Here is a 19157-nt window from a genome sequence, read left to right as displayed (position 1 = left end):
TCTGACCCATGTCTCTTCATTTTTTTTCTCCTGTGATCCGTGATGGTACCATATTTAGTGCCTATCCTTTTCAAAGCATCTGGCCCCATAAGGTGAGAGCAGAAATGTAAATGTCATCCGGCTAATTAAAGACCCTTTAAACAGACCGTATGTCTGAACAAGCCTTTAATGAGCTTTGAAGGCTACATGAGGATGTGAGAGTGTGTGGAAAACTGGACCAAAAACTTTGCCCACCGTAGACCTCCCTGCATGTAGCTTAACTATATTTCACAGTAATTGGTTATTCCAAGAAAAAAAAGGGTGAAATTATTAATGTTTAACCTGCAGAATGCAATCAGATGATCTGAGATTATCCCCAAGATTGAAATGCTCCAGCTGGGCCACTCATTTACTCTGCTGTCACACATGGATTGATCTTGGGTACAATGGCTACTGATTCTGTGCAGAAACAACCCTCACGTCGACTTACACTGAGACTGCAGGGGTCCTTTCACAGAGAACTTGGACACCCCCACCCCCACCCACCCCCCACAAAAAAAGACGCACCAAGCAAGAAATATGAGCAGATTTGAACTCATTCTTGAAGTGTGACCTCATTAGCAATGTATTGCATTGGGCTAGTCACATAATCTGCAAAAACCCCCCACAATGAAAACGATCACTTCATTCAATAATTAGTCCATGTAACACCGCTACAGAGCCAGTGCATTAAATAGTAACAAGGCTAAAAAAAAGTATGAGTGGACAGCAATGGACACAGATAAGCCAAAAAGTACATCGAACTCATGGTTTAATACAAGAAATTCACATTGTGTGGTTAGACAAGGGAATTGGGGTTCAGCTGCTCCTTTAAGTGTGAGTTAAAGACATATGGGGAAGAAGAGCAGTGGAGTGAAACATTGGGGGTGAAAGAGCCAAACTAAAGCGAAAGTGGACCTGGAATGTTAAACGCAGTGTGAGTGCAGTCCAGGGGGGCGTGGAGGCATTCTTGTGTTTCTACTGCTAAAGCTGCCATGCCCAGTATGAGGATGACCTAAGCGACTTTGAACGAGGGTTCATTGTAAGGGCATGGTTGAAATGAGCTTCAGTCATAAAAACTACTCAGCTGGATAGTTTTTCCATTAGCAGCTGTGACCACAGAGGCCTCTGTATTTAAATTTACAGGAAGGATGTCAGTAAATGTGAACCAACTGTGAACTATTTTTTTGATGACATTACCTAATTGATGTCAGAAATTGTGGTTTGGCACTGTGATCACATGTACACTGCATTTGTGTGATGTGTTGAGGTCAGTGCAGTATGCTTCAGCAAAAACAGCCATCAAGAGTTAAATAGAGAAGGATATTTAATAAGGCTGCAATGCATAAACGCCTCATTACAAATACAAATGCACATGTAAGAGTTTACTCCTCAGTGGAGATGTGGGGAAAGAAGATGTGGTCAAATACGTCATCCTTCACTGTGGTCCAGGATGTCTGGCCCCTACAGTGACGGGATCTGCCGATGGTATTTTGTTGCCATTGTTTAGTTTCCACTTGTCTCTTCAGAGAGAAGAGGTCACAGCAAATCAATACAGAGTTGCCTTGGGTGATCACCTTTATCCTATGATGAAACATTTCCATCAATGATAACTGTCCTTTTTAAATCTTTTTTTATCACAATGATGGTTCTCCCATCTCCAGGGCATCAGTGGTTTGATGATAATGGCATGGATTGTTTGCTATATCTTCATGTTTAACAAATCTGCCAGTTAAAGGTTAATAAAATTTTAGGCTGGTGTGTCAGGCAGAATTCTTAAGATCATCAAAACACCAAAGAAAGGATGTATTTTTGGAAGAATGGTTTTCTGTTAGCTCCAACCATTTAATGCAACTGTTTAATGCAAACATTGTCATGTTAAGTGTGGGCCTGTGAGAGAGAATCAAAATTATATCTCACCATTTCAAGGAAACTTGTGATGATAATATTTCTAATGGTCTAGGAGAAAAATATTGAGTGATTTATTAGTGGTGGCAGCTTGCATTTAGCCGCATTTATTAGTGCAGATAGAATGAAGGGCATTTCCATCTTTCTTTTCCAATGAGCTCCTGTCACTGATGACAGAGTCTAATGTGAAGAAAGACATTATCAAGGTGGAGCAACATTAAAGTCCAATACTACTGACACAGCATCAGTCAAGTGTAAGCACGGTAATCTGTGTCATGTTATCCCTGGGAATTTGAAGTAAAATTATAAAATAATCGCTTAACAATACCTTACGTATCTTAACCTTAGTCTCTGCAAGAGCTGCTACACAATATTCTCGCATAACGAAATAGAAATTGAAAAATATTTTCTACCTGGGCTGTTGTATTTTGGGTCAATCTTTTTAAACAGGCACTGAAAGCCCTCTTCTTTTTTTTTCTATCAGGATTCTCTGTCTGTGTGCTTTTCCTGGCATATGGAGTGCTGCTAGTGATGCTCGGTGGGGTCTTTTGTTTATGTTTGGGTTGCGCATCGCCAGCTGTTAGCATCTCGTTCTTGCATTCCTTCGTAACCTGGTTGGGTTAGGAAGGTGGGAGAGAGTTGGGTGGGGGGTGGGGGGGGGGGGGGGGGGGGGGGGTAGGCCGATACCAGAGGTGGACAGATCAGTCTAAATATCAATAGTATCAATACCAGTGCAGGATCAATAGTAGCACAACATGATTGATACTTTGTTACTGAATGAATGAATTATGCTAAATAACATTTGTGTCAAACACCTATGACTTCTCCATCTTTAGCATAATAAAGGTGAAAGGTGTGACTTGTTGTGTTAACTAATTTTTGTGAGCAGTACAAATCAGTTATTTAGTGGTCATTAAAATGTGTTCAGAATTTACAAACCGATTCATCTCATAATGACACACTGCTCTCCCCTACGTAAGCTGCCTTTATCGGTAGTTTAAGTACTGTCTGTGTTTGTATCAGCAACACTTGCTGTGTATGTACTTGGTATCAAATCTATAGCAAAATCTGCAGTACTGCACAGCTGATACTAGCTGGTACATGGCTCTCGCTGTCAGACATATTTGGACTTGTACCATTGCTGTGTCACCATATCACTGATGCCACAAAATGTCACATAAAACTGATAGTCTTATTATCGTGGACAGTGTGATGTGGCACAGCTCTTGTCATGTGTTTGCTAAAGTTCTTGTTTTCAAGGTCAGTTTTACTTAAGTCTTTCTGAATTCAAATACTTCTATTGTTGTTTTATTTTTAAGTCCTGATCACCAACACTGAATGAATGTGATCTCTTACCAATAATCACGTATTCTTGTAGATGACTGAAAATCTTCTTTCTTGTCATCCTCTTTCCAGATGAGGGTTACTACCAAAGTGGAAGGTTTCAATTTGAAATAGATGTCCCTGAAGCCTATAACATGGTGGTGAGTAGTCAAGTTTCTCTCCTGTGGGCTGGTTTGAAAAGCACATTTCTGTGCCCGTGGGTGTCTCTGTGTTAGCCTGCTCACCTCTTCCTTTTGTTTGTTCTTTCACTCATTCTTTTCCTACCAAGCATTTATTCTGATACTCTTCTGTGTAAGTGTATTTATTCTGTGTTGTTTTTCTCCCTTTGCTCTACATTTTTTCACACAATCATTATTTGCTCCACGCAAGTATATGCAGCACTTCATAATAGCTTCACAAATCCTTCTGCATAAAAAAGCAATCATGGTGTTAATGGGTAAGCAAAACCAAATAAATTTCAGTTCTACTGTTATGTAAGAAGGAGAGTCCACAAAGAAAGTAACAGTAATTTGTTTAGTAATGAGTCCGAAACCCAGCTCAAAACAGCAAATGTTGTTTTGATGGGATTTTAATTAATGCAAAGTTTCTGACAGTTTTCCAAGTTGCAAGTTTAACTTCTGTCGGGTCGAAGCATCAAGAAATCATTCAACATTTTTTCATCAGAAGCCACAACAGTTTAAAAAATCTTACAGATATGGTTTAGATCTTAATGTAAGGAATATAATAATAATAATAATAATAATAATAATAATAATAATAATAATAATAATAATGCATTTTATTTATAGGCGCCTATAAAGACCCTCAAGGTCACCTTACATTAGTGCAACAAAATAAAAACATGAGGTAAATGAAAAATAAAAAATGTATGAAAGTATAAAAGCTCAACAAGGTAAAAAGAGACTAAGACGGAATCATGATGAAGGGTATGCAATTTTGAATGGATGGGTTTTAAGACGCGATTTAAAAGTAGAGAGTTTGTAGTCTGGGGGTCTGGTGGAAGTGCATTCCAAAGTCTCGGGGCAGAATAACTAAAGGCTCTGACTCCCATGGTAGTCAGGTGAACAGGTGGAACAGATGGAAGGGAAGCTGAAGAAGAGCGGAGTGTACGAAGGGGTGAGTGCGTATGGAGAAGATCAGATAAATATGGGGGAGCGAGGTTATGAAGCGCTTTGAAAGTAAGAAGCAGGATCTTGAAATTGACATGGAAGTGAATTGGAAGCCAATGGAGCTGTTTAAATCTAATTCTGAAAATAATACATGCAGCTGTATTTTGAACTAACTGCAGTTTAAGGAGAGATTTATGAGGTAGACTAGGGCTGGGCCATATCATACCGTTCACGGTAATACCGGTATAATGTCGGGCAACGATAAGAAAATGAAATATTGCGATAGAATATGGGTAAAACGTGCATGCGCAGTGCCTTTGTTTTCATACGCACATGGCAGAAAAAGCGTGCCGGCGACAGAAAATGAGAAGGGCGAAAGCGGATCGTTGAATGAAACGGATGAACCAGAATTGGTTTGTAAAAATGCGGAAACTTCAGTGGTGTGGAACTGGTTTAGCTTTCATACGTCAGATACACAACAAAGCACTATTTTTGGTAGAGCATGCTAGCGGGCCGTCATTATTACCGTGTTTTTTGGAAAATACGGCACACTTAAAATCAATCCTTTGATTTTTCTGAAAATCGACAGTGCCCCTTATAATCCCGTGGGCCTTATGTATGAATTCTGGTTGTGTTTACTGACCTCGAAACGATTTTATGTGCTACACGGCGCTCGAAGGACGAAGACGGTTAATAATACGAAGATGAAAATAAGTTTTGATTTGGTTCCTGTTAGAATAAATTCTGGGGGCTTTTTGCCATTAAGTTTAAGAAAACCGTGATTTCTCTTAAACAATCAGAAATGGACTTGGGTGGGAGAGTAGCTGTGCGTGTGGAAGATAAGTAGAGCTGGGTGTCGTCTGCATAGCAGTGAAATTGGATGTTATATTTCTTGAAAATATTACCTAAGGGTAGGAGATGGATAATAAAAGGTAAAGGACCCAGGACAGAGCCTTGGGGTACACCAGAGTTAACTGGAGTAGATGGGGATCTATGAGTGAGTAATTGAACAAACTGTGAACGGAAACGGAGATATGAGGTAAACTAGGCGACTGTAAAGATGCAAAACTGTTTTTAAAAAAATGGGTACATTTATTACTGGCTTGACTCGAGCAGTTAAACTGAACTATCTTTACAAATGATATGATGCACTAAATTAATAATTGCTGTATCTTAACAAGGTTAGTTGTGAGTCCGTGCTCTCCAGGTTATAAATATGGCTTTCTCCTCATGGTAGAGCCAGAATAAAGTCGGGGGTTAGAGACGGAATTAATGAACACATAAATACACTCATATATGACAGGCAGATGCAGTTTATGGAACAAATTACATTTCTCAAATAAAATCTTTATACATCAGTAGTATAAATTTCAAAACTTCTACGTTGCCACATTCTTGAGTTATCATGTTGACAAACTTGCATGTCCACATCGCCCGCTCGGCAGGCTGACTATAATACTCTGTCAACCTTTTACGGCTGAGGGCTAAACACCTGTTAATCATGAAAAAAAACCTGCTTTTAATTTTGACATGTATCTCTGACCTGAAGCAAGGCTTTGTTATGAGCTGTGTAGCTGTAAAATCTTGCTCATGGACAGTTCCTTCATGAATAATCACCAAGAAAAATAATTTCCATGAACAGTTAATCAGATCGACCTTACGACTCAAAATGTCAGCTGTTAGATGGGTTATTCATTATCAGACTGACACTCACGTCTTTTTAAAAACAAATTCTTTCTAATCTGTGCTGATACAAATGTTCACCTTGCTGTTGAACAAGAAGTTCTTGATTATAGGTTTTTAAATGTAAAAAATAACCTGCTCATTTCAAATGGCCTAAAATGTTACATTGGTTGATCTATTGATAAACTTTAACTGAAACACAATCATAATTAATGGTCAGTCATTAAAGGACAGTCAGTTGCACTGTGCTTTTCTAGTCTTACTGACCAGTTAAACAGTATTACAACACAAGCAAAGAGAAGCATTTTCAATAACTGTTAGATTTGTTCCAGAAATACCTCCTCACTTTACTTTAATCCAGTTCCTGTTAGATGTGAAGTATCACTACTTGTTTATGCTTAAAAGCTTTGTCGTCTCCAAATGCAATAGTTGGTTGTCACATGTAGGTACTCAAAATGTCAAGATGGGATTGAAATTAGTGTAAGACTTAACTTCATGATACAGAAACAAGTAATTTGAGAAATTAAATCCATATAATTTAATTGTCATCAGAACCACATCACGTAGCTGCTGGTATAAAGTTTTGTAGATATCAGGACATCAGAATGATTCTACAAATATGTGCAAGGATGCAGAAAAACAGTCTTTATTTCATCAGTGTACTTGCTTATTGTCAGTTTGATGTTTTCATTACAACACACAGTTTGTTGCAGACATAATTATAATTATCACTCAAGTCACCCCGACTTATCAGACGCTGGGTGAAGTGAACAGTGTGTGTCATGCAACAGCGTTTCTTCATTTTCAAGTATTTATGAGTGCAATCTCTTTGTAATAAGGTGTTAGTCATAAAAATTGCGATAAGAAATATTTCTTCTTTGGCTGTACTTGAAAATAGGGTGTTGTGACTTGCTGGGGGCTATTGTATATTACTCTTTTTTTCATAACAAAATGGCTTCAGACAAATAGCATTATAGGCCGTTAAGAGGAAAAAGAAAGTAGCCATCAATTCCAGAATGGGGAAGCTTGAACCCGTTTAAAAAAATCTGATTAGCAAAAAGTTTGTTTGTTTTGGACGCAAATAGAATCAACAACAACAAATTAATAATAATAATAATAATAATAATATACAGTTTAAAAATAAGAACAACTGTGCAGGAGAGGTTAGGAAGACCACAAGGTCTTATAAGGCCACCTCCCCTTTAACATTAACAGGTTAGCAGGAGGAACAGATAAGTGACATGCAATAATTTACAAATATATTAAATATTCACATCATATACTACTAGAAATTAACATTGTTTTTTATTGTTTTTCTAAAGATTAAAATGCAGTTATGGACTGAAGAGCTGGTGGTGGCTTGTTCTCATATGAAGGTCCTCTATATTTAAATCTATTTTGCCCAGTTAATGTTGTTCATAAGGGTAAATAAAAACCATCACAATGTCTTGTTGAGTAAGTACGTGCATCTGAAGTTGAAAAGTAGACAATAGTGTCACAGGAAATTAGATTTATCTATGTTTTTTCTCATCATGCTGCAGTAACGGGAGCTCTAAGCTAGAAACCTTCCTTACTGTCATCTTTGTTTTTACTTACTTCATTCAAACGTCATCTTTGAAAGCACTCCTGTAAAGCTACAATAAAATTCTAATTACATGATTTTACTATTTTTACAGTGGCCTATGTCACATTTGCTAACATAGAAAAGAGGTCAGAAAAGTCAATAATGCTTTACTAGAAACACCTGGACACGAGGCACGTGCACCGAAGGCTCAGAAGCATCCTTGTTGCCCAGAAATGATGAATTGACCATTTTTGGACACTCTGCTGGGTTTTGTGTGTTCTGCTTTTTAACTGCTGTTTGCACAACACGATTCAAAAAAGAGACAATACTCATTTAACATGATTCCTCTGTTTTTATTTTCTGGTGGAGGGTTTTCCTTCTTGGACATTTCTCTGTGTCTGAGTCTTGTCTGTCATTTAATGAAATTTATTCTGATTAATTAAGTTGGTTTAGAGCGTGTATGAAGTGATGCTCAGGTAACTTGGGAGACTAATAGGAAGTAGAAATGGACTGCTTTTAAAACATCACATAATGTTAAAATAATCAGATAACTTAAATGTGTGTGTCTCTGTGTCTCTTCCTAAATTGTTGGTTTGTTGGTTTCCAGCCTCCTAAAGTGAGATGTCTGACCAGAATATGGCATCCCAATATCACGGAGAATGGAGAAATCTGTTTGAGGTAAATTGTGTGTACCCTTCCCCAATATTATTTCTTCCTAGCACGTGACATTTTATCTCATGTTGTCATTTTCTATTTAGCCTAGAAATTGATGGAAAACCGAAACTGAAAAATAATTTCTCTGAGCCCTCAATCTTTGAGAATCCTCGACAATGCATGCAAATGCAAAACAAATTTGTAGTCTACAGTAAAAAAAACATTGTGCATTAAAAAGCTCACACAAAGCATCTTACATAAAGCGCAAGCATTTACAGTATTGCAGATACTATAGCTGTGTATCTCTTTTTTTTCTGCAGCTTATTGCGGGAGCACTCTATTGATGGCACAGGCTGGGCCCCCACTAGAACATTAAAGGTAAAGTGTAACTTTTTCTTCAGTAGAATTTTCTTTTCTTTGTTTTTGCTGTGTAATTGAACTTTGGGATCATCATCAGTGTTTTATCTGTGGGCTAGGGGTTCAATTCAAGTCCTGTTACAAAGATGTGGCTCAAAGGTGTGATGAAAGGTGCAGTTTGCTGATGTCAGCAGTGCCTGTCTTACTAGAACTGGACTCCATGATGAAAAAAGTTTGGAACCTTCTAATTGCTACATCATAATATTTATGAATCTCTCCTTAGCTTTTGATACCATTGCAATGTACCCAAACCTCAGCAAACTATCTGGATAACAGGTCAATTTTCTCCATCAGAGACCATCAGAGACCAACATGTGGTGATCATAGTCTGCCAAGCGTGTTTGAAACACAAGGCTTTTGTTTTGCTCTGTTCCTGCTATGAAGTGCACAGATATCTTAATTTATATGTGAATCTAAATAAAACTTAATGCTATTATTTATTTCAAGACTATTTCAGCTAACTATATAACTTATATTGTGCTGAACCCTTGGAGGGAAATATTGATACAATGCTAATTTTTAAGAAATGTGGACACTGTAACATGTAAATTAAAGTGATTTGCAAATCTCATAAACCTATATTTTACTCGCAGTGAAATGTAGAAAACATCAGATGTTTAAACTGAAATAATGTCCCATTTTTAGAAAAAAATAAAGTCATTTTGAACTCTATGGGAGAATCATGCGTCAAACATTAGGACGGGGCCAGCATGTCCTCTTTTATTTAACAGTCTGTAAACATCTGGGAACTGAGGAGGGGCGCTGCTAGACTTTGGGGAGAAGAAGGCTGACGCAGTCTCGTCTGAGCGAGGATTCTTGCTGCTCAGCAGTCCCGGGTCGTCCTTGTCCAATTTTTTTTTGTCATTTCATGACGAGCTAAATGTTTTTAAAAAGTAAAATGTCTGGATCGTAAGTAGGCCAGTTCATCGCCCAGACTCTTCTGTGACGCCGTGTTGTTGTAATAGATGTAATGTGCAGTTCAGCTTCGTCTTGCTGATTATCCTGAATATGAATATGTAAGGTTTTGCTTGAAGAAGATAAATGGGAGCATATGTTCCTCTAAAACCCATGTCACCCTATATCATCAAAGATCAAGAGTTTTGAACTGCAAGCCAGATGTCGTCATTTAATTTCAAGTCGTTTGACCACAGAACAGTTTTCCACTTTGCTTCAGTTCATTTTAAATAAGCCTTGTCCCAGAGAACATGGTAGTGTTTCTGGATCACGTTCACACATGGCTCCTTCTTTGTATCATAGAGCTTTAACCTGCATTTGTGGATTGCACGGTAAACTGTGTCCTGGATGTGTTCCTGAGCCCAGGCAGTAATTTCCATGACAGAATCAAGCCTGTTTTTAATGCAGTGCTGCCTGAGGGCCTGAAGACCACGTGTTTGCACGCAGATATTTCTTTTGAAGGCGTTACGTACTGCAGATAATAAGATATTCAAAGTCATCACAAATTTAAGTGGAGCATCGTTATTCTGAAATTGTTCTTCTATTTATAGACGCTGTATTTTTACAGACTTGCAGACTGGTGAACCTCTGCCCATCTTTTCATAAACATTCAGCATGTTTTCTGTGCTCTATTGGGAGTAAAATATGGGTTCGTGAGTTTCGCAAGTGATTGTTTTCTGTTTTTATTTACTTTTTACACAGCGTCCCAACTTTTTTTGGAGTTGGGGTTGTATATGATTTCAAACACAAAAGACACGAGCATCACACTCCTTGACACACAGTGTCTTTCACTTTCTTAAACTAACAAAGAGGCAGAAAAAATACAGCTCAGAGCTTTGGCATTCTCTCAGGACACAATGAAGTGTTGCAGTGCCGTGGAAGGTAAACTCCACAATAAAAAAGCTTTTCAGCTGCATGTAAAAGAAAGCCTTGACTTTTCATGACCCTTCACTCAATTTAGATTTTTTTTTTTTTTTTAGCTCTTAAGAAAGAGTTACTGAACACTCGAGCAAGGACGTCCTCCTCTAGCCCAATTCAAGATTTGACTGAAATAATGTTTGATAGAAACTATGGACTGAAACATAATGTAGTTGTACTTTCTACTTTAAATAAGATTTCTCTGCAGAGATTCAAGACTATATAAAAATTGCTGTCACAAACTGCACTGGTATGCTCTTGTAATTTTAGAAATATGCAAATATATGCATGTATGCATTTGAAGTACTGGGTGGGCTTTCTTCCTCCAGTGCAGGATTTCCGAGTTTAGAAGGTCATTCACTAAATCCTCTTTGAATACCCTCGAGTTTCCTGCAAAGGCGCTTGTCGGAAGTTACTGTCAGGATTTGTCTTACCCTTTATTCCTGTTTTAGGTTTTATGTGTGTGTGTGTGTGTGTGTGTGTGTGTGTGTGTGTGTGTGTGTGTGTCAATCCAGACTAGCCGCCTTCCTTTGCCCTTTTTTTTTTTTTTTTTTTTTTTTTTTTTTGCAGACATTGCTTTTATTCTTTACCTTCCTTCAAAGAAGACACATTCCTTTATTCTTGTACAAACACTTTGTTCATACTATTCGTCCTTGTACAATATGTCTCACATAGTTGAAACTCTCAGGCTGATTATGTTTTCTTTTATTGGAGGATCATCATTACAGGTTTAGTATCCCCAGAGCATTGAATAAATGATGTTACATTATTTAGCATGCTCTCAGTCACAGTCGGTTAGGGGAAAAATGTATAATGGGGTCCAATGACTGTATGTGTCTGCGATCAGGTTTCTACTAAGGATTCATAAAGGGAAATTATAGAAAGTTAGGCTTATAACTTGGAGAAAAATAACTGTACAAAAAAACTGAATTATCTACTATTCGTCCTTGTACAAAATGATTGTACAAGAATTAAAGAATGTGTCAAATCTACTTTTAACATCTATGAAACAATGTACACTTTGGAAAAAAGTGTTGGTTTTTTTTTATTTTTTATTTTTTTTAGCTGCTTTTATGGCAGTAAAAGTGTTTTTTAACTTTTATGGCAGTAATGTACAGCATGTACAGCCCCCCCTCCCCCAGCCTGGTGGCCACAGCTGCTGTGATCCAAAAATGTCCAATGCTGATTTGCGGACAGCAGGACATCTTTAACTCCCACAATCTTAAATGAGCTGGATCCGATAAATCTATGTCTTTGTTTTCTTTGTAGAGTTATTACCTTGAATCCGTGAATGTCGTTCACTGAAAATAGTTAGAAGGATTCCTGAAAAGAGTTTCTGAGCGCACAGAGTGATTTCACCAACCAGATCTTTTCTTTTTTTTCCCTTTATTGTAAATGCAGTGCTGCCTGAAGGCCTGGAGATCATGGCAATTCAACATTGGTTTTGTCCCTTATAAGCAGGCGTTTCTGTTGAATTTCTAAAACTAATTATATTAGGTACCACAGTCAGTGAATTACTTGCAGTTTTAATGTTGCTTAACAATTTGAATATCTAATTCAATATTCCAGAAAGTAGTGAACACTTTCCATTCTTTACCTCTTCATAAGCAGCCGTGTTACTTATGACCTGTGGTTGGTTTTAAAAAATGTTTCAGGCATTTTTTCCCACATTTGATACAAAATGTAGTTTTTGTATTATTTTCTACTAAATGTAGAATTTAAATAATTTCCAAATCACTAAGTCAGTTTTTGATTACATTTTAGATGTTGTCACAATTTGTTAAGGTTTTAGATCTCATGAGTTGCTCAGCCTGTATAGGCTGTGGTTATAAGCAGTTTTTCTTGTTGTGGTTTGGTGTACAATCACAGGTGATGTAGCGGACATGCACACATAGTCTTATGTTCGTTTACCTTCTTCTGATTACTTCTATGGAACACACTGACTGTAAGTGAAATAAACCCCACAAATCCTCCTCCGAAGCTCAAATCAATTACGTTACATTCGACTTTAATCTCATGCTGCTGTTGCTGGTTGGCACTAGTTTCCAGAACACAGTGGAGATGTATAGGAAAATAATAATAATAAAACAAATCCTAATCTGTGCTGATTTTAAAAAAAGCATTTTTATTTCTGTAAAATGTTGAAATCCTGAGAAATGGAGAACATTTTACTCTGAAACCTCTTTGATAAAGTACTTCAGCCACGGTTCCTCTGTCGTTTTCTTTTCCATGACTTTGATTATAAGAAGGCACTGCACAGAAAGCAGCTTTGCATCCAGTGTGAGGACACAATTGGTTTTCTCTTTATCGTAATGTTAAAAAAAACAAGTCATGGACAAATACATTTTTGCATATGTATTCCTTACACAGTGTAATTTGTTTTTGAGAAGAGTATTTGAATGAATCATACAAACGGGATTTACTAAAGTTTGTGGCAGACTTGCATTTATTATACTTTAATTTGCATCTAAGGTGGTTTTGATAGTTGCTCAGACTGTTAATTTACTTTGATTGACAGGAGATGTTATTAGAATGAGTCCATAATACGTATGGGTAGATTACAGCCCTGTGGCTCCGTTCAGAACAATTAGAGGCTAGTCTCACACAATCAGTCCTGTGAAAAACTTCACAAAGCTTCACAAAAATGCAGTAGAAGTGTGTGTGCAAAAAATGAGTACATCCCACAATTCAACTGCTTGTAGAACCGCTTTAAGAGTAATAACATGAGATGATTGTTTGAGTCCACAGGGTTTCTCTCGACTTGAGGTCTGATCTTTGACTGGGCCGTTGCAACACCTCGATTCTTTTCTTTTGCAGCCATTCTGTTAGAGGTTTGCTGCTGTGTTTGGGATCATTGTCGAGATCAATTTCCTGATTTTGCCCAAGCTTTAGCTGTCAGACCTATTATACACTAAGTAGTAGTGCTTGTTATTGACAAAAACATAATATAAGAATAGAGAAAAATCAAGAGAATTCTGATTTAAAATAAATTTAAAAGCATATAGATGTTCATAATTGCTGTATGTGTGATGATGTAAAGTTTCGTTCAGATTGGCCCAGCTGCTAAGGAGGAGAGAGTGTACATACCAAAGTACAAATGATTATAGTAAAATGCATAACGTTGTAACCCCCAACACTGCTTTGGCCTTAAACTTGCTCTAAATCTGTCCAAATTACGATTGTACTTTGGGTATCCAAAGCTAAGTGGTTGCTAGAACAGCTATTATAATTAAAAATGGCAACATTTAAACAGCCTTTCACTGATTATCTGGTGGAACGATCTATGAAGGGCATAAAAGGCTTCGAGTGATGCTCACAGTCATATTGTTTAAGGTTTTTTGTGGCTGTCCCTTTCTATTCCTGGCCTGTCTCTCTGTGTGACCCCAGCTCAAGTTAAAACGTGGCCTGTGTTTGTTTACCTAAAGGTAGGTGTGAGTGTGATCATATGTGTGAGAGTGGTTGACTATGGGTTGATGTGCGTCAGCAAGTGTCATCAGGTTCACAAAAGTGAAAAGAAAACACAAAAAAAGGATTGTGTCGAGTCAGTATTGTTGGTCACCGCTCTTCTGTACTTCAGCCCACACACTGCTACATGAAATATCTTTGCTGTGTGTATTTGTATATAGTCATGCCATATTCAATATTTCATTGCTTTAAGGTTTATTTCAGCAGAAATATTGTGCCTACATGTATTTATTTTCAACTTATTCTATGTAAGTGTTTCTAATAGGTGCTTTATAGTCAGGTCCTATATCAGTAGTTCCAGTACTGAGAATCATCTTTGTAGTTTTATGAATTCACTTCAAACAAAACTATTTGCTGACTAATCAGAAATGCTGCCAGAGGTTCTTTTTGTTAAAGGATTAGAAAAAAAGCAATGTTTGTTTCACAGTTTAAATACGATGTTTGTTTTTAAAGTGCACTGTAGCTTTTAGAAAATTCTGGAAATGTTGATTGGAAAGGCGTCGTGACACTTTTCAAAGTCGTCCTTTCTCTTTTACTGACTTTTTTTAATGTTGGAAGCCTAATCTCGTTTCTAGTAAACGAGCCTAGAATGTAAGAACCTGTGAATGTGCTCACACTCATCGCTCTGAGCACTGGGCTGCGGGGTGTCCTTGCAGTGAAGTATGTAACGTAAGTCAGTGGATTGCTGTTTGCTTCTAGGTTGATTGGAGTGATAATAACATATTGTTTTTGTTTTTCTTCAGGTAATCCGTTTCCTCACATTTTTTCCTTCTTTGTTTTGTGGATGTTTTCTCTAAAGTGGTTTTTACCTACCTAACTTCTAGTTCACTCTGAGCTCGTGTTGACTTTTCTTTTTCCTTTCTTTTTCTTGTCGCTCATAAACTTTGTTCTGCTTAGAAGGGGAAATCACTGGCTGCAGTGCCTTACAGTTTTAAGAAAAAGTAAAGCAAAGTAAAAATAATCTCTTACTTTAGACTGGCTTTAATAAAAGCTGGAAGGGATTTAGTTTTAGCTCACCATGATTTGGAAGAGAACATTTTTGGTTTTAATATCATGAACATTGTACAACGAGAAGACTTTGTATTTACTTTTCTCACAAAGCATGCAGTGCACACCTTCAGAACTTTGAAAGACAAGCTAGTTGTTTGTCTTTCAAAATAATCATTACTCAGAACTTCATGTAATTATGTAAATTAACAAAATATGTGCATGTGGCATGAATGAAGGTAAACGAAACCTCTGAAAGCATTCAGTTAAATCAAAGCAACCATTTAAAATGATCAGTATTGGAAGTTCTATTTAGCAAGTGAATGAAATGAAGGTTATTTAATCTTTTTGGTCTCTCACAATTTCTTCTGATGTACTTGTTGTCATTTCTAACTGTCGTTTTTTTCCTTTACTGTACTTTTGTTCTGTTGTCTTAATGGACAAGAAAGAAAGAAATGCAGCTATTGTGGGTGAAGATCACCCTTCAACCTTTTTACTCTGCATAATCCCAACATGAGACAGCACTGAAAAACATCTTTTTGCTTTTGAGGAAATTACTAGACGTGTAAAAATGTGTTTATGAACAGGTTATGTATAAAAATTAACAAACGTTTTTGAAATTGTTTGCCGTTTTTGACATTCTGGTCAAGGAAACAGTTTATCTTTAATAACGTGTTTTCAGATAGGGGAAATACACTTACACCAAAACAAAGAAAGGCTGGCCTTTAAGTGTTTTATTCAACAAACGTGTTGTTAGATGTCATCTATTGAGGAATTCTCACGTTCTCTGCTAGTTTGGAGCACTTCAGCAGAAAATGACTTCTTATAAAAGTTTTGCATTGTGTTATAGATCTTATACATGTTGTGTTGAACTGTTCATCAGTCTCTGACATCTGCTTGCCAAAAAGTTTGCCAGACCTATAAGATGTTTTTGTGCTGTCATTTTGTATGTCATCTTTCATTCACTTTTATAGAATTTAATATATAAACAAAAATGTTTTTTCTTCATTATCAGAAGTCAAAAATCAGAATGTTTTTAAAAACATAGTATAAATATGTACATAGTATGCATATAACGTAGTAAGTGTAGTGTGTTTGTTAATGTTCTTTAATTTGTTTTTGTCTTCTAGGATGTGGTCTGGGGATTGAACTCCTTGTTTACTGTAAGTTTTTGCTAGTTTATGACCCAACGCATGAACACATGCACAGTTTCATTGGAAAATTTCCTCATCTAAATCGGGGGAATCCAACGAAAGAGCTTCTTAAAGTCCTCACTGAATTAAATCACTTAACTGGAGAGTAAACCTTCACAAATACATTCACACTATTGAAGCTGCTCGCTGTATGTAGGTTATGCTAATGACATTACTCTTAATTCACATCAAATTAAACAAGGTCCTTGTTTTTTATCCGCTTCTGCAGCGTAGAGAAATTATCTTTCTCCTCATGATGAACGCTTTGAGGTAATGGGGAATAAAAGCAAGAAGATTGGATTACGTATTACTTATCGAGATCCTGGGCCAGCTGGCTCTGGATGTCTCCTAGTTCCAGGTCTTATAAGGAAAGATAAGGACTAATTGATTATAAATTCTTTAGGAAATGAAGGAAATTGATAAGTAATCGAATTGAGGGTTATATTGAGGAAAAATATTGAGGAAAAATATACAGTTATCTGAATGTCCTTTCAGAATTATGTTAAATGTTTAATTTTGTGACTCTAAACGCAAATTTTAAAAGTATGTCTGTGATTTTTTTTTTTTTTAATTAACTTTTTAAAATTTATTTTTATTTATTTACTGCCATAGTAAGAAGGGATTAAGGAGGTTAAAGCACTTGGAATATTTAGTCCAGTCATTTAATGTGAGCTTGAATAACTTCATCACATTTCGAGCATGTCTAAACAGCATCTAACATCTTTAAATGTCTGTGGACATGCCCTAAGTCCTACCACTTTATAAGGAAACAACTTCTCAGGCATCCTTATCATCTGTTTTAGCTCAATTTTCTTTCTGTTTATGTTTATCACAGTTGCTGCTTTCAGGGTGTCAGTACAAAAAGGAAGTAATGTGAATGTGGGTTGTATTTCCCACACCAAAGTTTACAGAATTAACACATGTAGCTGATACTGAAATAAGTGCCAGTTTTGAAGATGTGTGTGGTTTGATCCATCGAACGATGATGACCCCCTCCTTTGCCTCTTCCACAGGACCTTTTGAACTTTGATGACCCGCTGAACATTGATGCAGCAGAACATCATCTGAGAGACAAGGTGAGACATGTCATTCAGGTCATCTGGTAGAAATTCGGCACACTTGTTAATTATCTGCAGCATCCAAGATGTGCTCGTAGTCCTCATAATACTAGCCTGTGGCTATCGCTAACATATGTAAACACACACTTTAATTTATCACATTGCCTTTTTAAAATCTTCATTATATCACTGTATATATGAGATGGCAAAAAAAAGCTTATTTACTCTTATTTACTGATATGCACGACAACACATTCCAGTTTAGTTTAACAAAAATGTATGTAAGTGTGCACGTAATGCACACATAATGTGAACAATGTCTCCATTCATTCGAGATCAGCTACTACACATAACATATAATTCGTAGATGTGTGTTATAAAAATAATAGTTGCATTGTTATATGTAGATGTTGATAATCCCAGTACCCTGGATTGATCTACGTGTCTTGGAGGAGAAACATACACACATTGCGATCATTACAGTGAGATTCTTACTGCTGCATATCCTGCATATAAGCTATATTTAGAAACACAATTTCTGCTGCTGTAGGTTTCAGAGGTGCTCTGTGCACACTGCTTGCTTTTGTAGGTGGATTATGTGGTAACCTGGTGTGCTTTAATCTGGTATGGTGGGCTGAAGACAAAGAGCACACAGCAACCTTTTTGAGCAGACAGTGATGTTATGACTCCAGAACTGTCTGTACAGAGCAGGTGCATATGGTGTTTTTGAGCAAGACTACTGAATACACTGCCTCTGAAGCACGCTCTGCCATTTGTAAGTCAAATAAGACACCATCAAACTGGATGTCTGGGTTTATATATGCTTCACTACCCTGATGGTTTGTAAGCTAATTATGTATTCTGACTATAACTTTAATATATTTAGTCAAGCTTATGTTGGTAAGTGCCAGGGATTTACTGGGCTTTTTGCATATTGGGTAAGCTTTGAGCTAACATGAGAACAGTGGAATCCCAATAGAGAATAAATAAATATACACACACAAGATCCCTGAAAAAATATATGTTTATCCTGGCTGATTAATCTTTAAATTATTATTCCCTCTGCGTCGCCTTACTTCCCTTCCATCTATGTTTAACTTGACCATCAGTTACCTGCGATTTAGTGTCAAAACTGTTAAAACTGATAATTTGAGTATTTTGGTCACATAAGTTTAATTTCTGGCCAACATCTGCAGGGAGTCTGCTGACTGTTGAAATAATTATAAGGCTCAGTAGGGGCAAGCTGAAAGCATTTTGAAGTACATCACTGACCTTCTGCCCTCTGTACGTACAATTTCCCGTGTTCACTGGAGTGTATCCAACAGTGTGTGATAATGGTTGCCATGTGAGCCCCCATTAGATATGCAGGTTTGACTGTGCATGGAGTTTTTAAAAGGCTGAGGGTTTAAAAAGTGTTTGTGGCAGAAGTTGCAGCTGTTAGGATGTCGCAGGTAAATTTGCATGCAAATAGTTCATTTATTGACTGCTTTGTTTTGTCAAGCATCCACTGGATCTTTATTAACTGACTAAATAGGTGGAAACAAACGCCTGTAAACCATGTATAGACTTAATCTGTCATGTGAGTGTGGTTTACTGGTTCACCAAAGCCTTCTTTCTTTGTCTCTTAACTTCCGGTTTGCTATGACAAATATCTAACACGATGTAGCTGATGAATTCATTCAATATACCCCTCTAAAAATATTATATGCTCTGCTGCCTTAATGGCTGCAGAGCTCCAGACCTCCTCTGGCATTAACAGCAGCACAAAATCTGTGCACCAGGAGCTTCATGGGATGGGCTTGCATGGCTTAGCAGCTCCTGTAGGTATAAATGTTTACTAACTATATGTCATTAAGTCAGACCTTCCCAAAGTGTGGGGCCCGCC

The 19157-nt window shown here is 37.1% G+C and overlaps 1 protein-coding gene across 1 annotated transcript in view; it reads left to right on the top strand.

Annotated features, from left to right (window-relative positions):
- The window catches only part of ube2f (ubiquitin-conjugating enzyme E2F (putative)), a 49816-nt gene that overhangs the window by 15880 nt on the left and 14779 nt on the right, over window positions 1-19157 (top strand). Inside the window, exons 5-9 of the mRNA XM_063499047.1 lie at window positions 3343-3410; window positions 8234-8304; window positions 8601-8658; window positions 16152-16184; window positions 17228-17290. Coding sequence (XP_063355117.1) covers window positions 3343-3410; window positions 8234-8304; window positions 8601-8658; window positions 16152-16184; window positions 17228-17290 — 293 coding nt within the window. The remainder of the gene's footprint in view (window positions 1-3342; window positions 3411-8233; window positions 8305-8600; window positions 8659-16151; window positions 16185-17227; window positions 17291-19157) is intronic.

The sequence above is a fragment of the Pelmatolapia mariae genome, linkage group LG16_19, assembly GCF_036321145.2.
Source record: "Pelmatolapia mariae isolate MD_Pm_ZW linkage group LG16_19, Pm_UMD_F_2, whole genome shotgun sequence".
Lineage (NCBI taxonomy): Eukaryota > Metazoa > Chordata > Actinopteri > Cichliformes > Cichlidae > Pelmatolapia > Pelmatolapia mariae.
Note: the sequence above shows the minus strand (reverse complement) of the source record. Positions and strands in the feature narration are given on the sequence as shown.